The 22,895-nt window shown below is 42.6% G+C and overlaps 1 protein-coding gene across 1 annotated transcript in view; it reads left to right on the top strand.

Annotated features, from left to right (window-relative positions):
• CDKAL1 (CDKAL1 threonylcarbamoyladenosine tRNA methylthiotransferase) overlaps positions 1-22,895 on the top strand; it is a 673,650-nt gene that overhangs the window by 637,242 nt on the left and 13,513 nt on the right. The window contains exon 15 of the mRNA XM_090039422.1: positions 2,509-2,673. Coding sequence (XP_089895548.1) covers positions 2,509-2,673 — 165 coding nt within the window. The remainder of the gene's footprint in view (positions 1-2,508; positions 2,674-22,895) is intronic.

Consider the following 22,895-nt stretch of genomic DNA (forward strand, 5'->3'; position numbering starts at 1 on the left):
TTTTTTTTCCAGGCTAAACCTCATTTTTGCTTCTTATAGATCTCTGTGCTTGAAAAATGGGCAAGTAGTTCAAGTTTTTGATCTTCTTTCATAGCTTAGTCGTCAAGCATGAAAATAGTTAAGCAAGATAATGATTAAAAGTTTCCTTTATAAGAAAATGTTCCAGTTTCATGGAAGTGTCATTAATTTAAACACAGAAAATGTTTTATGCTGTTTTTTACAGCCCCTACCACAGTGGGTCCCATGTTTTGACTAGGGTAGATAAGGACTACAGCAATATGGATAAGACCAGTAGCCATAATTCAAAGTTTAATTTTGTGAAAAAGATTTTTCATTATTTGAGTGTTTATGCGAAAAAGTGGTTATGTTTCTTTTCCTCAAAACTATTTACTTATGATATTTGTTAATATAACATGGTAACTATGTTCCTTGTTGGGCTTCTTGTCCAGGTACAGACATTGCACTTTTACCAGTATAAGTTATTGGACACTGTTCTATACCCATAACAGAAGTTCAGCGCACACAGACTGGTTTAAAAATGGCAGAACACAGTTTGAGATTCGTCCCCCACACACCTCACCAAAGGGTGAATTTCTGTTCTGTTTGCTACGTATATAAACTACACCGCTTACAGAAAACTACGTAACTTAGATGAAGTCTATCTCAGGTTTTTTTAATGTCTGTACCTAGCCCTTACGTTAGGAGGTCAAGTCTCCTTTTCCCAGCCGTGCTAGACTTCTGACTCCAGTAGTTTTGTTGACTCTGTAGTGCTTTACGACCACTATTTAGTGAGTAAATATCATTGTTCCTATATTGCAGATTGGGAAACTGAAATTTAAAGAATTAAAGTGGTGTGCCCAAAATGAACTATTGTTGTCAACTGAAAACTTTGAGATTCTTGGTTTTTGATTGAGGACTTGTCTATATTAAAAGGGTTTGTCAGCATAACTAACTATACCAGTAGAGCTCTTATAGCAAACTTTCCCTAGCAGAATCATACCTCATGCCTGCAAAAGAGTTATTTTGCTGGTATATCTTAAACTAGTTCTCTGGACCAGAGTAAGCGATACCAGTAAAATGACTTGTGCTGGTAAAACTGTGTACAACAGCATTTCTCTCAGCCTAGGTATGTTGGTAGAAGTGTAAAACCTCAAGTGTAGACCAAATATGGCTCTTGATTGACTAAAAGAGCACAGTATCTCCCAGGCATTTTCACACAGCTTCTGTGTCTCGGTTTCCCAGTTTCTAGATGAAGATGATAATGACTTCCCCGCATTCTTGTCTCTGGAAACATGTTACAGATGGGAAAGCTAAAATACACAGACTAAGTGACTTATGGAGAAAGTACTGAGAGCTAGTTCTTAGCTTTGGGTTACCACTAAGCTTCTGTGAGTTTTGTCATAGGTAAAATGAAGGCAATGGTACTTACGTACTTTAAAGGAGTCTTTAGGCTGCCTGGCAGAATTGTGGACTTGGGAATCCTGGGCTTGTCACTTCTTTGAGGTTAACCATAAAGTGAACCCTCAAAATAACATGAAATGACACCTTATATTTGATCATTGCAGCATTGGTCAGGTATTTTGTAATTATTCTTGTGAAAAATCCTCACTGCTCCCCTCTGAAAATAAGTCTAGGTGGTTAAGCAAGTACCTGTAAGACCATTTTTTTTATTGCTGCTTTGTCCTGTAGCAGTTTAACTCCATTGTTGGTTCCATTGCTAGAAGTCCTTGCTATGACATTTGTTCTTGAAGTAAAGGAAGAAAAAACATTTTAGTCATTTTGAAATAACACCATTCTTACTGCTCCAACAAGAGTGTTATAAATTTTCTACATGACATGGATGAAATTATGGTTTTTCATTTATGTCCTCTGAATTTCTCAAGGATGCCTGGCTGTGCAAGTCCAGAAGGAGTGGCTTTGGCCTCTGTTCTAGAGGCATGCTCCTCTGCTTTCAAATGCACCTGCTGGCTGTCATGATACCAAGCCCCTTATCGATTTCTCTGCATATTTCTAGTTTAGTTTAAAAAAGAAACTGCTTTGCAAAGACAGTGGTTATGGTCTTGTTTTAATATTTCTTCTATCACAACACTAACAAACACAGTCAAGACAAGGACTGTGAGGACATGCGGAAGGACCTGGTCTGTGCCCTGAAAAAACTTTGAGAGTAGTTATTTTCAAACCAGCTTGCGCTGCACTCAGTCACTGCTCCACTCCCGCCCCCCGCTGCTGCTGTCCTCTTGCCACAGTTTCTCCCCACAGCCAAAGACCCCTCAGCCCTGGAGCCCCCTGCCTCTGTGGGCTGGATAAAATGGCCCCACAGACCAGACCTAGTCCATGGGCTATAGGTTAAACCCAAGGTAGAACATGAGAATGATTGATATGCATGGTTTTGTGCTTTCCTGCTGAAAAAACCCTTTAACCCTTGAAAGAAAATGGTGGATGCTTGTCCTGTCTAGGACCTTCAATGTAGAAGATGTGTTTATAACATCTGAGCGATTTCTTTTGCAGGTTCTTGTGCCAAAGGATCCTGGATTTGTAGGTAAAATGGTAGAAGTGGACATTTATGAAGCAGGAAAACATTTTATGAAAGGACAGCCAGTGTCAGATGCCAAAGTGTATACCCCATCCCTCACCAAACCGTTCGCAAAAGGAGAGGTTTCTGGTGTAACAGAGGTGAGTAAAGATGTTTTCTGCTTTACTACACTGGTGAAACAGCAGCTGTTCCAGCATAATGATTCCAGGATATGTATCTGTTATCGTTTATAGCTCCCCTCTTATGTATGCATGAAGCTTTAATCTTTTCTGACAGATTGAAATCTGAATTTAAAAGATCTTTTTTGCTGATGCCCATAGATTTACTTCATTGCTTCTAAAGGCAATAATGAGCTTGTTTCTTGTTCCAGGATGTAAGATGAAGGAAGAAATTACTAGTAGGGAAAAGATTTAATATCGGTGATTACATAATTCTGTATATTTCAAACTCAGCAAACTGCAGGCAGGAATTTGCATTTTTTTTTACCCCCCTGCTCCCTCCAAATTTGTAATTTATAACATGTTAATTTTAAACTTTTATTAATACGTCATCTTGGGATGGGTCTAGATGTTCAAATGTTACTATTTGGGGTAAAGAACTGCATACCTACAGTATATTCAATAGAAGCTAAACAGCTGATCTAGTCACGTAGAGAAAATAAAACTTTTTTTCTTTTTTTTTTTTTTTTTAGCGGTAACCTGATCCTTGTTTTATACCATAGTAAATATGGCTGTTTGCCAAGTATTCTTTTATGTTGCATGGAGCTCCAGTTGTAAAAACTGATGAAGTGTGAAATGAAAATGTGTATCACATTTCTAAGCATCATTTGATGTCCTTTCTCTAGCATGATTGTTAGGAGCGCCAAAAAATATGAAGCAGTAGTTTAGCATATGGCAGAAAGATAACTGACAGTTTATTCAGCCACTTTTCTGGAAGGGGGTGGAGGTACTTTTTATAGTAAATTGCAAGCAAGTATTAATAAGAGAGACAATTGACAATTATGGGTTATAGTTTGACATGGTTTTAAATAGATACTTGTCAACTAGTGCTTAGATAAGGTGATGTGGTAGCTCTATTGCAAACAAATTGAGCTGTGGAAGCAGAGTGCAGTGATATAACAATAATGTATACACAATGATGTATTTGAAACAGTTAAAACAGTGTTGGGTCTGTGTTTGTGTGTTTGCCTGGCATGGGACTGTAAAGGGAATAAGCAGCCAAAATCTCAAATTGTCTGACTGGATTTTGTAGCTACTTCAACACAGCTGGTTTTTTATCATAACATTTTTTTAATAATCTACTGGAACAGAACCAGAGCTGTCATTAAGTTGGCTAGCGCTGCCAAGTTCGTAGCATGGGAACCAGCCGACAGAATATTGACTGATAGTTTATATATATCAAAAGAGGGAAGCTAACAAAATTATTAAAATCAATGCTATTCTTAACGTTTCTGCAGCAAAGTGCAGAGCTACAGTGAGAGGCAAAGTTCTCAAATGTTATGCTGTAACAAATCTCTTTCATTCCCAAATCTGAGGCAACTATAAGAGTGGGAAATTCTAAGTGGCTTTTCATTACTTTTTTGACTGATGATGAGTTAATTCCTTTAAGGAAGCAGCTTTACCTGTTTGCTTATTGGAAATGCTAAGGAAGTACTATGCCCGGCCCCCCCAACCTCATTTTCATACAGGCCCCTGAACCACAGTACTAAACGAGTCATGTTCAACATTAAGATATTAAATCTGAATACCTAGAACCACTGGTTCTTTCAGTCCTGCAGGCCGGATGAGTGGTATAGGATTGGGTCATGGTCCATGGGCCTGATCCGGCATCCCAGACCCAGCTTAGGACATGGACCTGTCCCAAACCTCGACCCTGTGTGCGCTGGATTGGGCCCACTGCCACTGTCACAGCCTTGGCCTCAGCCCTGCATATGCTGGATTGGGCTTGCTGGCCCTGAACCCAGCCCCAGCCTTGACTCCATGTGTCCTGGATGGGGCCTGCTGCTGCTACAGCCCTGGCCCTATGCAGGATCAGGTCCCAGTCCTGTGCATGCCAGATCAGGCCCTGACCCTGGCCCTGCATGTGTGGGAGTGGGCCCATTGCCCCAGCCACAGCTCCAACACCACATACACTGGATCAGGCCCCAGCCCTGTCCACGTGTGCACCAGTGGAATCCTGTCATCTGGCTTGTGGGGCTTGGAAATTTGGTCCCGCAGAGGGGCAGGGGAGAGGAGGAGGCAGCAGCAGTGTTAAATGCTAGCAGTCCCCTGCTGCCAAATTTCCAGAAGCTTGGGGAGCCCCACAGGTCACATGACTGTAGGCTGGAATTGATCAGTGGGTTGGGGATTGAGCATCCCAGCATAGAAACATGCTTCAGTCAATTTCTTCTTTATAAAACAGCCTACAGTTATTAGTTTGACCAGTTGCCACTGACAATTGGTATGCTGCCAGCAGACACAGAAAGAAACTGCAGCATTCTGTTTTCATCATTGCATTTACCTGGACAAATAGGTAGTTTTAATATTAATTATTAGAGTTGGGCCTTTGGCAACATTTTGAGGACTGCCTTTTTTCCACAGATGAACTTGAGGCGTTCAGTTTTTGCTCAGCATTTTCATGGCGTCACCTTTGTTGGCCCTTTTCATATATGAGAACACAGTGCCCATTTGGGCCCATAGCATTTGCAGCTATCAGGTTGTAACTAGCTCCTAAATGGTTCTCTTTAGCAATCAGATTGCGATCATTCACCATAACTCTCTTCCTGGACAAGTAGCTAACAGTCAGTCCCTTCTAGCTGGCAAGTGAGGTAACTGAGATGCATAAGAGATCAGCGATCATGGTACCATTAGCACTGGGCTATTGTCAGAGATGCAAACTGCTCTCATCTGTTTCCATTTTTGGCAGTGTGACAGGTTCCCGGTTTGGGAACCTGTTGAAGAGCAATGTGAATTTATACTTAGGTTCAGGCCATCTGGAGCAAGAGCACTACATTGGGAAGATATAGGCCCTTTTCCAGGAAAGTGTTTAACCATGCTTAAGTCCACTTAAATTATCTAAGCACATTCCTAACTCCAAAGTAAATGGGATTTCAGTACAGACCAGAAAGTTAAGTGAGTGCTTAAGTATTGAGTAATGATAGAATACTGAATACTCCAGAGTCATGGCAGCACACTCACAGTTGGACCCAATAAAAAAAATGTAGTGTGGTTTGAATATTTCATGGATTCCAGTCATATTCCTTCTCTTTAATGAAGAATGTTCTGCTAGAAATATTAGAACCTTCCAAAACCATACACATTTTTTAAAGACAGGCACTGGTATAAGTCAAGGGGATCAAGTAAAATTTTAAAATTGAAAACCCCAAGCCCTGCTCTTGTAGTAGCTCCAGACACCCAGCTGTTGCCTGTGGAAGGCAGTGGCTTCTGTGATGGAGCATATCACAGAGCACGGCTCTCCTTCCCCTGGAGGCAGTATGGCTGAAGGAGAGCCCATGGTGGGGTGGGTGCAGGCTGCCTGCTGCGGGCTTGGGCTCTCCACCCTGCTCCCCCTCCCTCCCCACGGCCTCTGAGTCCCAGTGGGCAAAACCTGGCATGGCAGGGCAGAATGGGGCTGGGTGGGGAAGCTCAGTGTCTCCGCTGTGAGCCCCACATTACCCTGGCAAAACACTCTCTGACTGTCCAGCAGTGGTGAGGGGCACAACTCTGCACTGCCACCCACACTGCTGCTGGGTGGGCAGGGGACGTCTTGTAAGGGCGTCACGAGCCTTTTAGCAGCAACGAACTTCCCTGCCAGGCCCTAGTCTGCCCTGCCATGCCAGGTCACGCGTGCTAGGCTGCAGAGACCCCAAGGTGGGAGGAGGGTGAGGAGCCTGCACTGGGCCGGTCACTGCCCCTGCACTGCACATGGATCTCAGGGGCATGCACCCCCCTTCCCCCCCATTACACCCCCCTGGGAGTATGTGCCAGCCTAACCCCCCCCCCCCCCCCCCACACACACACACACACACACACACTGCCCCTGGACAAGCTGCCAGTGGCTCCATCCTGCTCCCCATCTGGACCCTGCAGCTGTGCATTCTGGCCCCAGGCCCAAGCCCCATGCACTGCCCTGCTGGGCAATAGCCCTAGCCCTGCCCAACTCCCTCCCTATAGGGGGCCTCAGTTCTCCCCCCCCCCCACCACATCCCCTCCTGCCAGGCTTACCTGTGGGAGCTGCTGTTTAGGCTGTCTGGTGGCCATGTGCATGTGTAAGTGCACACACACGGCATCCCCTGCCTGCCTGCTCTCCTCAGCCCTTGTGGGCTGGAGCTCTGCCAGCCTGCAGAAAGCTATTTGCAAAAAATGGAAAATCCGTGTTTTTCTCAGTTAAAAGGGAAAATTGGTGCTTTTTCCCATGGGAAATGGAAAACCTGGAACCCTGGTTATCAGTCTTGGTCCAATACTAAACAACACCCGGCATATAAAAGATGGATCTGAGACAGGGATTTTCCCTCCAAGGCTGTGCCACCTATCAAGTGGCATACAACAGCCACTGAAACTTGCTTCCAAAGTCTACAATATGTCGCAAGACTACCATCTAGTGCTGCTTATCCAGTCTCTTTTGGAGAGCAGATCTTTTTATGTAGAACTGCAAAAGAAACAGAACAACTGGAGATGATGACTAAATGGCCTTCCACTGGGCAGTATGTTAGCATGGATCCTCTTTAACATGCATGCCAATGATCAATCCATACAGAGCAATACAAGGAGCTTCATATATGCTGATGATCTATGTATGACATCGTAAGAGAAGGACTTTGCCACTGTTGAGAGCAGACTGACATCTGCACTGAGTAACCTCTCAGATTATTACAAAAAGAATCAGCTTCATGCCAACCCAACCAAGATGCAGGTCATAGCCCTTTACCTATGTCGTTGAGAAGCCAAGCAGAAAGTAAATATCACCTGGGATGGAATCTTAGTGACTAATTCCTGAACTCTGTGTACTTACCTTCAAAGGACATGTTGGGAAGATGAAAGAGGAAGTCAGTACCTGCAGCAACATACTTGGAAAGTTGATCACCTCAAAGTGGGGAGCAAACCCAGCTACATTAAGAGCCACTGCTATTGCCTTGTTGTTAACTCCATTACAGACTATGCATGTCCAGTATTGGAATGATCAGTTCATGCCAAGAAACTAGACCCAGTTCTAAACAATAGCTGTTGTGAAATAACAGGATGTCTAAAGCCAACACCAAAGGATAGCACATTGTTACTGGCTGGCAATGCACCATCTCATCTCAAAAGACAGATGCCAAAAAGAAAGATCATAGCAGATGGAAGACTCCAGACATCCACTCTGGGTGACAGAAGTAACCAAATGGTTTAAAGTGCAAAAGAGTTTTGTGACTGGTGTTGCACCCTTTGGCACAATGGTTGACAGGGTGCAGCTGAAGTTATGGAAGGAAAGATTATGGAGAACCAAATGCCCTGAAGTGGGTCTGGAACCGCAGGAGGACCTTCCCAGAGGGGTTGATACAGACCGGTCAACATGGTGATGACTGAACCCCCTGTGCATACAGACTGGAAGATCAAAAACAAATATGATCAACTGGGGCTACTCTAACAACACAAATAGATGGGAGTGCAATGAAGTGCAGACCATGGAGCACCTGCTCATTTGCCAACTTCTCGGTGAGACCTGTACGAAGGATGACTTCACTGCAGCCACAGAAAGAGCCATTGTTTGTGCATGATTCTGGAAAAATATCTAGTTTATGACAAGGATACAAGAAGATCAGTCTTGTCAGTTTTTCATAAGGCTTGGTGGCATCAAGGCTGGATTAACACATAGGCAAACTAGACACATGTCTAGGGTCCTAACGGAGGAAAGGGCCCAGCTGTGCTTACTTTGCATGTTACAGTTATTGAGTGAATAGGTAGGGGCCCATGAGTGTGTTTTGCCTAGGGCCCACTAAAGGGTTAATCCAGCCCTGGGTGTCATTGCATCTCAAGATGTTTCTCTAAACCGTGAATAATGTCTACTCTAAGAGACAGCAAAGATGGGTTTTTAAGTCACTTTAGCAAAAGGTGATCTCTAAACTTAATCAAATAGCCTGTGGCGTCAGCAACCAGAAAAGCTACAGATATCAAAGGCTTCTTTATAAGCTGATGAAATGAGCTTGGCCTCATGAAAGCTTGTGCAATACAGGTCTCTGATTTAGATTAGTCTAGAAGGTGCAAAACTACCCTGCCTTCTCCATCGCCTGCCAGAAAGAAGAATCAACAAAGGGTATCTTAAAAGGGAATCTTTGATCTTCAGAGGAAAGATCTCCACTCCAAAATAAAATGGAGATGGAAAAAACTGCTTTCTTCTAAAAACAGAAATGAATGAAAAAATAATTACAAATCTGAGGCATCTAGAATTTGAAATGGGGCCCTCTTTCCAGGGCGTTGAAAAAGATACAGGAGAAGTGTGTGAAAAAGAAACTGAAGAAGTCAGTCAGAAACTGTTTTTGATATAAGCTGAAAGTTTCAAAGCAAATGTAAACAAGAAACTGAAGAACTAACAGTTGATTAAAAGAACAAAGAATGAAGGATCAAAAGAATCTGAGAGGTAGACAAGAAGGGAAATCCAAAGTAATCTATAAAACACTAGTTAGAAAGGATGAGAATTATCCAGGACTTGGCATAGCTCATCAACCAGTAGAGGATGTTGGCCTGTACATTTGCTCTGTTCCAAGATAAAGATCAAATTATGAGGATTGTCACAGGTAGACTGGACCTGATAACTAACCATCCAGGAGAAAAAACACATTTTATAAAATTCTCTCTTTTCCTCTTCTTTAAGAAAAAAGGAGGAAATGAATTAGGTTCAAGGGATTATTAAAAAAAAAAATTGGGGGAGGGGCTGGTTTTTCCTTTATGCCATGCCTTATCTCCCAAACTCCTTTGCAGCATCCAGGAAACAGAGGGAAGGACCTGGAGGAATAGGAACTGATCAGGAGGATTTGAAAGATAATAGTCATGGTGGGGGATGGAATACCATGTGTGTTCTTAACACATGGAAGTCAGTAAAACCAAAACTTACCCAAATAAACAAACAGTCCATCCAAACGAAATTCTCCAGCTGAGAAAGAGGAGTCAAAGCAAGGGATTGTCAAAATAAAGAGAGGGGCATCTGGAGGGTTGGAACTTTGTTATATAGAGCAGATTTGAAATGGTGTTGAGGGAGGCTGAGGGATCATTACTCTGTTGCCTTTGATTCTCTCTCATTTATGAGTAACAGATTAATCTGCTTTCTGTTTTTTAAACTAGCTACTAGCTGGAAAGAGGAATGGGAGTGGAACAGGAAAAAGGAAAACAAGGCAAATCAGTAACATTTTCCCTTCTCATGCTAAGGGGAGAGAACACTGTAAAGATGGAAATAACAGCTATGTTTTAAAATGAGTTAAAAACATATAAATCTTCTTACCTGTAAAATGAATCCTAGGAAGTTATAATTTAACATACATGATGGTGTATGTAGATGTGGACAGCAGATTGTGTGGGCTTAAATTTAACTAGCTCAGAACTGTGAAGCTGCAGCTGCAGCCACACAAAGCTTTGCAAAACCTCCTTGAGAAGCTGGGTGAATATTCATCCAGCTATCCAAAGGCGAGTTCTCCCTGCCACCACAGCTCTGCTGCTACTGGTGCCCATGCTAGCTTGGGTAAGTCTAAATAAGCTATAGTAACACTTTTGTCTACAGTGAAGGCATAACTGTAGTTTTGCTGTAAAGATGCTTGGGGAATTTATCCCCGTGCTTTGCTTGTTTATAATTTAGCTTTTCTTTGTTCTCTCCCTTTTCTGCACACAAACAGGGGTTAATTAGTTTTGTTTGACTGTGTGCACTAATGGCAGCATTTGAAATTGGAGTCACAGTGGAGAGTTGTACATAGAGGAAACCAAATATGAACTTCTGGAAGAGCCTGTGATGGATGCCTAAAATTGGTGTGAAGTTCCTGATTATGCACAGGCTGGTTGAGAAGGAGGCATGAGGTTGTTTGGTTACCTTAATTGTGGTTGCTTCTGACAGTCTTTTTTGAAGATTTTCCCCTTTTTTTTGGACAGACATTACATTTGTAATGCTAAAAATGCATATACCTTTAGTGCTGCAAATGAAGGAAGTGCTACATATAAGGTAGAAGTGCTACAGAGATGTTCCTGAATGAACCCAATCCTTATTGAACTAGAGCTGTGAGTCAGCACAGGAGTGTACATCAGCAGGCTATTAGTGAATGGGCTCTGACAAGCTCCCTTCTCCCCAAAGTGGGGAGGGGAGCAAAGGTGCAGGGCTAGCAATTGCTTATTGCCCTTCACAGTGACTTTATAGCACTCCAGCTTGGGGGGATTCTGCACATGACCTCTGTCTGTCTCTGCTTGGTACTGCTCCACTTTGTAGCAATTCACCGTGCTAGGGCACTTGTAGCGCAATAAATGCACATCTGTCCATAGCTTGAATGTGCAATATCCAGACTTACTAAAGTTCTTGTGATGTTATAAAAGCTATAATATCTTCCAATTAAATTATTTCAAATTTAACCCCAGGTAATTAAGTTCTTTTTCTGTGTCTACAATGGAAGAGGGTGCTCAAAATGCTGAGAGGTTTGGCAGATCTAATTGATATGCACCTGAGCAAAGTTGCCTACCTAGGGGATGTCCCCACATGCGGGGGTGGGGGGGTTAGCTGTAGCAAAAAATAGCAGTGGCACAAATTTGTGCACTGCTTTTTGCCACTGGACATGCTCCTGCACATGGAGTTTGGTGTGGGGCAAATTATTCCGGGTGGAGTAGCGGGGGTTGGCCCCAGCAGCCTTACCTGGCATTTGGGAGGCCTCCTGGCGCAGCAGCGGCACCAATCCTGCTGCTCAGAGCCTGACCAGCAGTCAGTGTGTGGCTCTGGCTGGCCAGGTTCCATTTCTGGCAGCGCACACTGCATGTGCCATGTCACTTTGTTTTTTCCATGGAGTTTTTGGGACACTGGGATTTCCCAATGTCAAATTTTGGCACCGCGCTGCAAATTAGCATTATGGTGAATGCTTGCACGTGTGCCATGTGCAGTTTGCGGCACCTCAGATAGCTTCAAGGCACCTCAAATGGAATGTGCACAATCATCTGGACATACCCCTAGAGTGAATGAGAAGCCTCCTCACTCAAACCTCTGCTGATTCTAAACCTTTTCCTCTTATTTTCTTTTCCCTCCAAGGCTGGTGATCTTTGGCTGTGACTAGCACTCAAGTCTGTTAACTTTATCTGTTTGGATAGGTAACAGAGTACTGATTTGTAGATTCCAAGAAAAATACATCCCTGTTGCCAATTTGGGCTTGCGCTTGACAACATTCCTTTACGTGTCCAAGAATGGATGCACTCCTTAAAAAAAAAAAAAGGGGGAGTTTCTTTTCTAGTTAAATGAATGCTCTGAACAATGGATGAAATAACATTTGCAGTATAGAGTTCTATTCAGTAAGTAACAGAATTTTACTGAAAACCCAGTTAGAGTATGCAGAATTTTTTGCATGATGTGGTCTGCAAGATATCATTCTTTTGTTGGCTTGCAAGGACTCCCTTTTTTTCATTATGACCTGGTGTGGTGCAAGGCATCCAGCTGGTTCCTGCTTTTACACATATTAATCAACTTATTTAATGTGTTACTCTTGTTCCCTGCCGGTTGTAAATAGAGGTCACATACTATGGTGCTAAATCCCTAATAATTAATCTTTTTTCTCTTGGTTTCTTCAGATGTTTCACCGAGCTAGCTATGATACTAACATGAGCAAAAAGAGATTTCCTGCAAAATATTGAAACAAAGCCGTCTATGGGTATTTAGGGAAAAAATCATTCAAGTATGATTCTACTGTGAAAAGAAACTTTGTACAAATGACAGTAGGCAATTCCATATATATATTGACTTTGAAAGACCTACAGAGTAATTCTGTCATGGATGGGGTTGGTTTAATTGACAGAGGGACATTTATTCATGTCTTGTGTTTCCACTTCCAAGCAAAGGTCAAGCCAAGATCTGAAAGGCAAGCTTTTCTCTGGCCAACTTATCATGAACATTTTTCAAAATGTAGCTAATAATGCTTTTGACAGTGCACACAATGGAGTTGGATGCAGATTTCTACCCCAAACCAGTTCAAGCTCTGTAATGCCCAAAGGGAGAGCATGTAGTAGCATCTTGATTTAGTTGGTAAAGTAAGCTGTTGCACTTTCAAATACATGCTCTGTAAAATTCATCCCAAGCAGAGACCACATAAAACCTATATACATCATACAATCTAGTGTGCAGACCTTACGCTTGTCCCTCTGCTAGGGCTGAAATTCATCCAGTAAATCAGTAAGGTTAAAGTGTGATTTTAATCTAATCGTTTTCAGAGTAAAATTGCACTTTAAAACATTAATCAAGATTTTTTCTTTTACTCGTATGGTGCCTTGGTGTCCTTCAGGCCTTACTTCAAGTGACTTCTGGGCAGAAGCCTCTGTAGCATTAAGACCTGAATCTGTAACTCAGCTGAAGGATGAACCTTGCTCTGCCAAGCCAGTTTCTGATAAAAGTTTGTGAATTTAGGTTGGTTTCTGCTTCCTTTCCTTAAAGGATAATGCAATTTGGCTGGATGTAATTTTGTAATCAGTTCCAACTGTGTAACTGTTTTAATTCTACGCACTACCTGCAATGAATATGAAGAGAATTAGCGTTGGAGTAACTATTCAGTTTTGAATCAACTTTTGGACTATTGGAAGAAAGTGTCTTGTTTCCCAGCCCTACCCCCAGCTGAAGGAAAGACTTAAGGACTAATATGTCACTTGTATTTTATCTGTGTTCCCTCAGAGCATGTATTATTTTTACTTCCACAGTCCACACAACTTCAGTGCCAATTACATTTTCACATTTTTTCTTCAGATGCCAGTGATGTCAATGTTGCCTTGTGCCTGCTCCAGCACAACTCTGGGTGTGAGGGCAAGAGGTGTCCTTCACATGTACGGTGTTAGAAGCTTCATAGCCATGGGAACTGTATCATAGTAGTCACAAAACCCTCTTTCACATTACTTGGTATAATCAAGATTATGTTTAAAAGCTTTAACACTTTCTTTTCCTTCTGAGTTTTAACTGAGAAACTCTTTAAACAGAATGCAAAGGTCTATTTTCTCAATAGCACTTAACTACTAAATGTACCATTTTATATGTTCTGCAGGTGTTAATTGGCTTTTAGCATTAAAAATAAAGACCTAACAGCCACTAATTTACCACTTCAGCTGCTCTTTTGGAGGCCAGTTATTTCTAACCAACTGTGCCAGAGAAACTCAACACAGTCTTAATTTTTATGCCTCTCCTAGGAATGGAGATTGGTTCGGGGGAAGAAAAGGATTCACCAATGAAATTCAGCAGATGTTTGTATTTCATTGCTGTGTATATTATACATTCACACCCTCTCTTTCTTGCCACTGGTTGGAGCTCTAGAGCAGTGGTCTCCAAAGTGGGGTGCATGCACTCCAGGGGGTGCGCAAGACGAGCCATTGGGGTGCGGGAAGAAAATATTAGAACTTCTATTTCTATTTCTATTTATATAAATATACATATATTGGGGGTGCATGCTCAAACATTTTTTATTGATACGGGTGCGCGAATAGAAATATACGTATATTGGGGGTGTGTGCTCAAAAATTTTTTACTTATAGGGGTGCACGATCAGAAAAGTTTGGAGACCAATGATCTAGAATAAAGTCATATAGCTAGCATTACTTCTTTTCTTTATACTTTGGTATGTTCATTAGCTGTATAATAGGAACTCTAGGGTATATGGCTTCCACCTGGTTTTCATTCTTTTAGGGCTTTGATCCTAGTTATGGCTTCACATGAACGCTTAAGTAGCTCAGTACGAAACAGAGCATATTGATCTATTGAGAGGAAATAGAGTTTGAAAAGGTTGCATAGCTTTCTCCATTACCAAGCAAAAGGTCAGCAAGATTCAGGTTTTATGTGAACACAGGCCTGCAAAGCTAAATTTCTGCCCCTCGAAAATAGTACTGTAAGAATATCTTCTCCATTTACTATTCATTTTCAACAGCTACTTGCATGAAAGGGTTTTTTAATTTGGCAGCTAGTTTAGAAAGCAAATGAAAATTGCAGTCATGAAGTTAGGGCATCACTTTAAGTTAAAATGGTAGAAAGTGGATCTGATTTCAAAAAGATCAGTAAACTGTGCAAATTATGGTGTTCCTTCCTCTCCACTTCTACACTTTCACAACTTTTGATCAAATTCTCAATGGATTGGCCATATCTACACAAAGGATGGACTGCGCAGCACTTGCTTATGCAAGTACTAAATGACTGCTCAGTAACCATCATTACTCTGCAGTACTGTCCCCACACAGTTTTTTTTCAGATGCTACTGCGCAGTAGCTTGTTACTATTGCACAGTAGCAGCACATCATGGGTAATACTTGCTAACACTACTGCGCAGTAGTGTCTCGAGTAGATGCTCCCACTGATAACTGCTTGTGTAATAGTTTAGTTTTAAAGATATTGTGGACTCTTGTTGCCTTTTTACAAGGTAGCAATGAGCATCACTGCAGTTAACATACTATGTATGTTGCTCCTTTAAGTCCATTGGACTTACTGCTATGACAGACCTATTGAAGTAATTTTGATGTAAAGTTATGACTACCATCTTGAATGAGTTTTTTGATATTCAGCTGAATATTGAAATGCACAATGAAATAAAGTGCTAAATTAAGTTCCCACAAAAGCACCTTTATAGTAAAATATCCAAGTGTAAACCAAAGCAGGATTAGTTGGAAATTGGATTTTGTTTTACCATTATTAATTTTACCATGACTTGCATTTCTAATTATTTCATATGGTATAGTGATTTTGGTTGCCAAAAGGGCTTCATAATGACGGTGACATTTTTCAGAAAGATTGCTTTAAGTCCTCTCCATCTATATAGTATTTTCATAAGGTCATACCACTGTATCCTACTAATTCAAGTTGGAAACAGCTTAGTCTAAAAGACAAGTCCAACAGTAACAGTAAGAATGGAACAGAGTATTCAGTGCCATTAAATATATAAACCTCCAAATCTCTGGCCATGTTTGGTCTTAGTGGTGGACATTTAAGTTCTGGATGTTGTTACCAACAGCATTTAGCTGGAGATCTGTTCTGGTGCCAGGGATGAGATGAGGCTGTATGAAAAGGAAAGAGCCTTTGTTTAACCAACAATAATAGTACATAGTTTGAATTAAGCAAAATAAACACTGTAATGTGTCATTCATCAAAATGCTATCTTTTGATAAGTAGGTCAGCAAATTGGAGACTAATATCTAAAGTATAAATTTAAAAAAAAATTAGATGTGGCCAGATTTGAACATATTGGGTATATAACATATTAATTATATATTACATATAAAATACAGATATTTCCAAAGTATGTAGTATCTGAGCAAACTTACTAAACCAATGATCCAGCAATGTTTTAACCATACAGTAAGTATGTGCTGTATATAATATAGAATTAAGCTTTCATGTAATATTCTGCATTGTGTAATCAACAGAATAAACCCTTCTCTTTCAGGTTAACTGAACTAATCAGAAGCATAAAAAGACATCTTTGCCTTCTTATCACTGAAAAATCTCTCCCTAAATCTTGAGAGGATTTCTCTCAGACTACAGAGTGAGACAGTTACTTTATATGCTTATGATCTGTCTCCGAGAATGCTGGCATGGTGCCTACTATGTAGGGTTTTGTGAGGCCTGACACTTAGATTTATTTGACTTCAGATTGAGTTTGCCTCCCTAGATGGTTCCAACAAAAACTGTTCCTATGGGTTTTATGGAGGACCATAAAAAAGAAAGACATTTTGAAACATTACTAATTATTTAAATACCTTGTTAAAGGAAGTGCTTTTACTTGTGGTTAGTGTTCAGCACAGCAGTCTTGAGCTCTCATCCCAAACTCTTCATGTGTGTAAATGGCTATTAGGATATCTTTCTTCTCCTCCCCTCCATGACCCCCAACACCAATTGACTTATTTTGGTGTGAAAGCCTTGCATAGAGATGCAGAAATGTACTGGCTGACTTATCCAGATGTCAGGCCAGGTGGCTTTTTATCAGTTCCAGTCTAGTGAATATAATTGGGTTTGGAGTAACTATCTGAAGCATAGGGAACTAGGGCAGAGGGAGGAATCCTCCACTGAAATCCTTGGGAACAGTCAAGCTGAGGAGAAAAACATGGCTTAACACTTATTTTTTGCTAACAGTAAGGGTGGACTATTTCTGGTGTGCTTTTCCTGTATTGCTGGGAGCATGGTGGAAACGTCATCTGCTTTACATGGCCCTTAACATAATTGTTATCCTTTCATTTATCTTTTATAACAAAAAGATTCCAAAGTATTTTAGCAACGATTATATGGTTAATATTGAGGATCCGTTCAAAGTTGATTCTCATATTTATGCAACCTATAACATTCAAAAGGGGACACAGTCAAACTAACATAGTTTTCATGTTCTTGACTCTTTATTTTTTGTCCTTGGGTGAGTTCTGAATTGGGTGCTTCTTTACCTTGGTATGTGGACATGGGACTAATCTTCACTTTGGATGCAATGAAAGAAAATACACTTTCCCCCATAAAAGTAGATCTAAAATATGAGTAAAAAATATTTGTCTAAAATGACTCTGAATTTAAGACAACCCCCTCAGGAACTAGATTCTATACATGTAAAATTTATAAATTTGTTATAATTTTCTGTATATCCAATGATTGGAGGTTCATATCACATTCATTGTCCCCCTTCTCCCCCCACCACTGCAGCAGAGAAAATGGTGATGGGGGGCAGGCAGTGGCAGTAGAGGGGCAGTCAGTGGTGGGAGCAGTAGGGCAGGCTGCAGTGCATATAAGCTTTGCCTGAAGCAAGGAAGGCAGTCTGGCTCTGCATGTTTCAGGGTGTGGGGCTCCTGGGAGAGAGGGGTTGCAGGAGACAGCCTGACAGGCACCCAAACCACTCAGGAGAGTTGGGAGGTGAGTACTTAAATGGAAGGAGTGTTGCAGGATGCTATTGACCTAAGGTGGGGCAGGCTCCTTTTCTAATGGAAGTGTTTGCTTGTTTTTGTGTTGCGATTAAGTTTAACACCACAAGGCCATGCTGTGGCTTTAGGGAGGATTGGAGGCCATGTATCCTGCAAGTGAGGGACAGAGCAGGCAGGAGCCAAGAGGACCAGAGCCTGTGCCCCTTCAACTACCTGAAGGGTGTTTACAAAGAGGATGGAGCTAGTCTGTTCTCAGTGATGACAGATGACAGCAAGAAACAATGGTCTCAAGCATCAGCAAGGGAAGTTTAAGCTAGGTTAGTAAATCCTGGAGGTTTTTAAGACCCGGCTTGACAAAGTCCTGGTTGGAATGATCTAGTTGGGGATGGTCTTGCTTTGAACAGGCAGTTGGACTAGATGGCCTCCTGAGGTCCCTCCCAACCCTAATTTTCTTTGATTATGTCATTCTAAAACACTATAACAGGCTACCCAGAAATGTTGTTGAATCTCCCTCCATAGAGGTTTTTTAAGACCTGGGTAGACAAAGCCTTGGCTGGAATTATATAATTGGGGATGGTCCTGCTTTGAGCAGGGGGTTGGACTAGATGAGCTCTTGAGGTCTCTTCCAACCTAATTTTCTATGATTGTGTGATAACTTCTTCCCTTAAGTCTGTAATTCTGGTTACAAATGCATAGCAGTCAAACTTTTCAGTGTTTGTATTCGTGTCACAGCCCCATTAATATTGTGATGTTTTAGCTCACCATGTTAGAAAACTGTGAGTAAATTCTCTTCTACTTCTCAGGTACTGTCAGAATGGACAGTGGTAAGATCTGTAAGTGGGGGATCCACCGAACTCAAGGAGGCAGCTGGCCAATTTTGCAGGCATGTCAAGGCAGCCCAGCTGCCATTTTCGCAGGCTGAACATAACTTTCCTCCCACCCCCCGTGCCTCTGACTGGCCCAGGACCCCTGCAGTCCCACCCCTCCCTGCAGATTGCCAGATAGCCAAAAACTGTGGCTTAATTACCCTGATTAAGCCCAGGGCAGGAATTAATTCATGTTATTAAGCGTAGAGTAATGGCTTCCTGGGCTTAATCAGAGTAATTGTCATGGTTTTGGGCCACCCCCAAGTGGCAGCTCACTTAAAAAAAATAAAATAAAAAAACCTCACTGGTAAGTAGAGAAGCCCTGCAGTCTCGGAGCACAAGGGAAAGGTGGATGGGGGGGCAGGGTGAGCAGCTCTGTCCCGGGGCCACAGAGCATTCACTATGGTGAACCCACAATGCATCATTAAGAAAAACCCATCTCAGGGCAAGAGGCCATCACCACCTGGGGAGGGAGGAAAGGGGAAGAGGGCAGCAAGTCAGGCATGATCTGCAAACTGCCAACCCCTCATAACTTTACTGAGTTAACCACTGCAAGTTCACCATAGCAGATGCTCTGTACATGGTCTATGGCTCTAAGGCAGGGCTGCATGCTCTGCTCACTGCTGTTATCAGCCCTGCTCCACCCCCCTTCCTCCCTGCCCCCATCACTGCCGTCTCCCATCCACCTTCCTCCCATGCTCTAAGACAGCAGGACTTACCTGCTTGCTGGCAAGTTTGCTTTTTTTTTCCCCCCAGTGAGCCTGTCAAAAGCACGGAGCCTCCACTTTTTTTGCAGAGCCCACCAGAAGTCACAGTTTCCATGAAAATCATTCTATCGCCATTTGGGTAGGTCACTATCTATAAGCCTCCCACGTAAGACTGATGTATTCTAAGAGCATACAGAAGGTAAATAAAACAGTGTCTGGATATAAGTTCTTCCCCCCCGAACATAACAAAATGTGTGAATTTGAGCAGTTTATTTGGAGCAAGTGGAAATTGTCAGAACATTTTTTTAAGGCTGCTGAGTCGTGTTATCGTTTTACATTGATCCTGTTCATGAGTAAATCTTACCATTTGCACAGCTAGCTTAGCACTTTCCTTTTTATTAGCAGTAAGTTTACAAGTGACCATGACTAGCCATTTTTAATTATAATTAGTCATATTAATACCAATGTAGAATAAAGTCCTCTGAGTTCACAACTATCTGAGGCACGATGATAGCTTAATGACAGTATAAAGTAGGTTTTGAAGTTTGAATGTTTGAAAGCATCTTAAGCCTTTACAAGAAGCATAACATAGACAAGCTGATAAAATTTCAATAAAGAACATTCTGTCTTAACAGGAGGAGCTCTCATTTTAGTCCTCCAATGTAAAGATATTCACCAAAAACTATTTGAATCAGTATCTGCAAATAGACAGTATATACAGAGATATGCAAATGGGACTAATTTGCTCTTATTCATCTGCATATCCCAGAGTTCACATATAAAAATAGTTGCTTCCCCACTTTCCAGCAAACATAGCTTAATAGCTGAATGCGGTAATGAGTACTTATGTTACTGTGACTCCTGCTCCTTCCTATGCATGCAGTTATGTTGCTTTTGGTTTTTTAGCCATAATTACTGGTAAACACCCTTTTGCAGGGCTGAGATCAAAACATGTAGATAACCTTTAAGCACTCAGTGTTTAAGCCACTGGACTAGAAATTAGACCAGTGCTTTTCAGCCATAATGCCCTGGCATCTAGGAGTGCCTTGAGATCCTTTTAAGGCAGGGGTGGGCAAAATACAGCCCGTGGGCTGGATCTGGCCCTCTAAGCACTTTCATCCAACCCACCTTGCCCACTAAAAATTTGTGCCCCGCCTAGCCCTTCCACCCACAAAGGTGGGAGCGAGACAGCCATGTCTCAAAAATAGCCTCTTCTGCCTTGCTCCTACCCTTGTGGGCCGAAGGGCACAGCCCGGCCAGCATGCAGCCCCCGGGGACCTACTCTGCTTCCCCAGTCTCCTGCTGGCTCCGGGCAACAGGTGGGGAAGTGGTGGGGTCAGGGCTGCAGATGGGCTGGAGCATGGAGCACCGGGCTAGAGCTGGGGCTGGGGTTGGGGCTGGTGGCAGCGCAGAGCCAGCACCCAGGGAGATGGTGGCAGCATGGGGCTCGGCTGGGCAGCATGTGAGCTCTAGGATGGGGGTGTAGGGACCCTCTCACATACTCCCTGCCACCCCCATCCCCCCATGGCACGCACCCCTGGCTGGTGGTGGCAGTGGAACACGGCTCCAGCCAGCAAAGAGTACAGCTTCTGCTGGGCCATCTGTATTGCCAGTACTCCCTGCCGCTCATGCACAGCCCCTGCACTCACTGGAGCTAGCTGCCTTCCCTGCCATTGCTGTGTGGCAGGGGAGGGAAGCCCCAGGTGCCTTCCCCTGGGGGCAGGGAAGGCAGCTGGCTCCAGCACCTGGGCCTTCCCTCCTGTGCCTGGCAAATGCAGGGGCTGCACGTGAGTGGCAGGGATCACCAGTGATACAGACTGCCTGGCAGAGGCTGCACCCTTCACTGTGTGTAGCGCTGGCCGGAGCCACACCCCACTGGGCGCCCGCACCCTGAGTGCCCTGCCTGTTGCTGCTGCTGTTGCCATGAGGAAAGTGTAGGGGGCTCTCCATACCCCCTCACTCCCCATGAACTCCACAGACCCACACCCCGCCCCCACAACACCTGACATATACACAACCCCCAACATACCCTATGGCCCCTAACACACAGCCACAGCCCCTCCACAAACTCCCCCCACACTCTACCATACATACACTCCCCCCACACCCGCCATGTGCACAGACCTGCCATACACACACGCGCGCGCGCGCGCGCACACACACACACACACACACACACACACACACACACTGTACAAGACTAAGAATTTATTTTTGCGTTAGTATGCAATTATCTCTGTATACTCTATACAAACACAAATCGTGACAAAAATATTTTTCATAATAAAATTAAAATATGTTATAGTAGGTGTTTGACTTTTAGCGTATGATTTGGTTTTTTTCTGGTTCTAAGACAGAAACCCCCCCTCTCCAAAGGAGTATTTCCAGGGGGACAAGGGCTCCAAGTGGCACAGGTCAGGGGTTAGGGGCGGGACTTCTGGTCCCAAGATGGTGACAAGGGGGTGAGGCAACTGTCAAGGGGTGGGCAGCCCTCAACAGCTCACCAAAACGCATTAAGCAGACCTCCACCGGAAATAATTGCCTGCCCCTGTTTTACGGGAATTGTGGGGCTGCACAATGTGAGCACTGTTAGGTATGCAAACAGCTACATATGACTTGCAAGCTAGACCCAGAGATTTCAAATAAGGATCCATAGTGTTACAAACATTCTGACCTGGTGTGGTCTTTCTGAGTTCTTTGTAACAGAAGAATTGATCTATTATTTTTCCATAGTGAAAAAACAAAGAAAAACTAAGAGCTGGCATTTTCTGAGGACTGCCTTGAATTGAAAAAGTTTGAGGAACAACTAAGGTTTTGTTCCTGACTCTGATGCTGACCCATTGTACAATCTTTAGTCAGTCACTTAAACTTTTTGTGCATCAGTATATTTGTATTTTAGATGACGTCATGCTTTTCAAAGATTCTGTTAGGTTTAATTTATTCACTTTTGGAACATACTTTGAAATATAACCTGGCACTTAGACATACAGTTGTAATACTATCATTTAGCTAGATCATTTTACAAAAAAGATCTTTTTGCAGTGCCTGCCTTTCAGTCAGATAATTTTATCTACATCTACTATGTGTTGCAGAAGTGAGTGATGTAGTACTTAAATCATCAAGAATTCTATTCCTGCCTGAAGTATTCAGCACAGATCTCTGTCCCAAAAGGCATGGCTTCATTTTTCTCACAATAAAGGGCACTGGGAATGCTGCAACAGTCAGAGATTTTGTTATAGTTACATGGGGGAAAGGCTGAAGGAATAATGCTTAGCCGCTTAAAAAGAACAAATTATGCCACTTTTGCTCGGAGAACACCTTGCTGAAGCAAAAAGAAGCTAAAGTTGCATGCTGCTGTTTTAGCTTCTTTTTTTTTTTATTTGAACATACGAACTTCTGAAAGATTAAATCAGCCAAGGTCACGGGGTTGTAATACTATGAGTTTTGAATCTTCCCCCTGTGGGCATCTTTCGTCTATTTGTCATTTTCAGCATTCCTCCTATATTTATCTCGGGAACTTTTCTTTTTGGCTCCTGATGGGATGCTTCAGTATTAACTCATTTCAGCAAAGCTTCTGAGGGTTTCAATAAGGTGAGAGAAATGGATTGAAATGAGTAAGCTACAGCATTCCTGCTAGGCTTGTGAACTTAACAGCAGACTCTCATTGATCCACCTTCTCTGAGTCTACATGGAAATACATGGCCTAGGACCAGATAGATTTTACATGTTTGATAGAAACTGCTAA

This window comes from Crocodylus siamensis, chromosome 3, assembly GCF_052110815.1.
Source record: "Crocodylus siamensis isolate JL-2025a chromosome 3, ASM5211081v1, whole genome shotgun sequence".
Classification (NCBI taxonomy): domain Eukaryota; kingdom Metazoa; phylum Chordata; order Crocodylia; family Crocodylidae; genus Crocodylus; species Crocodylus siamensis.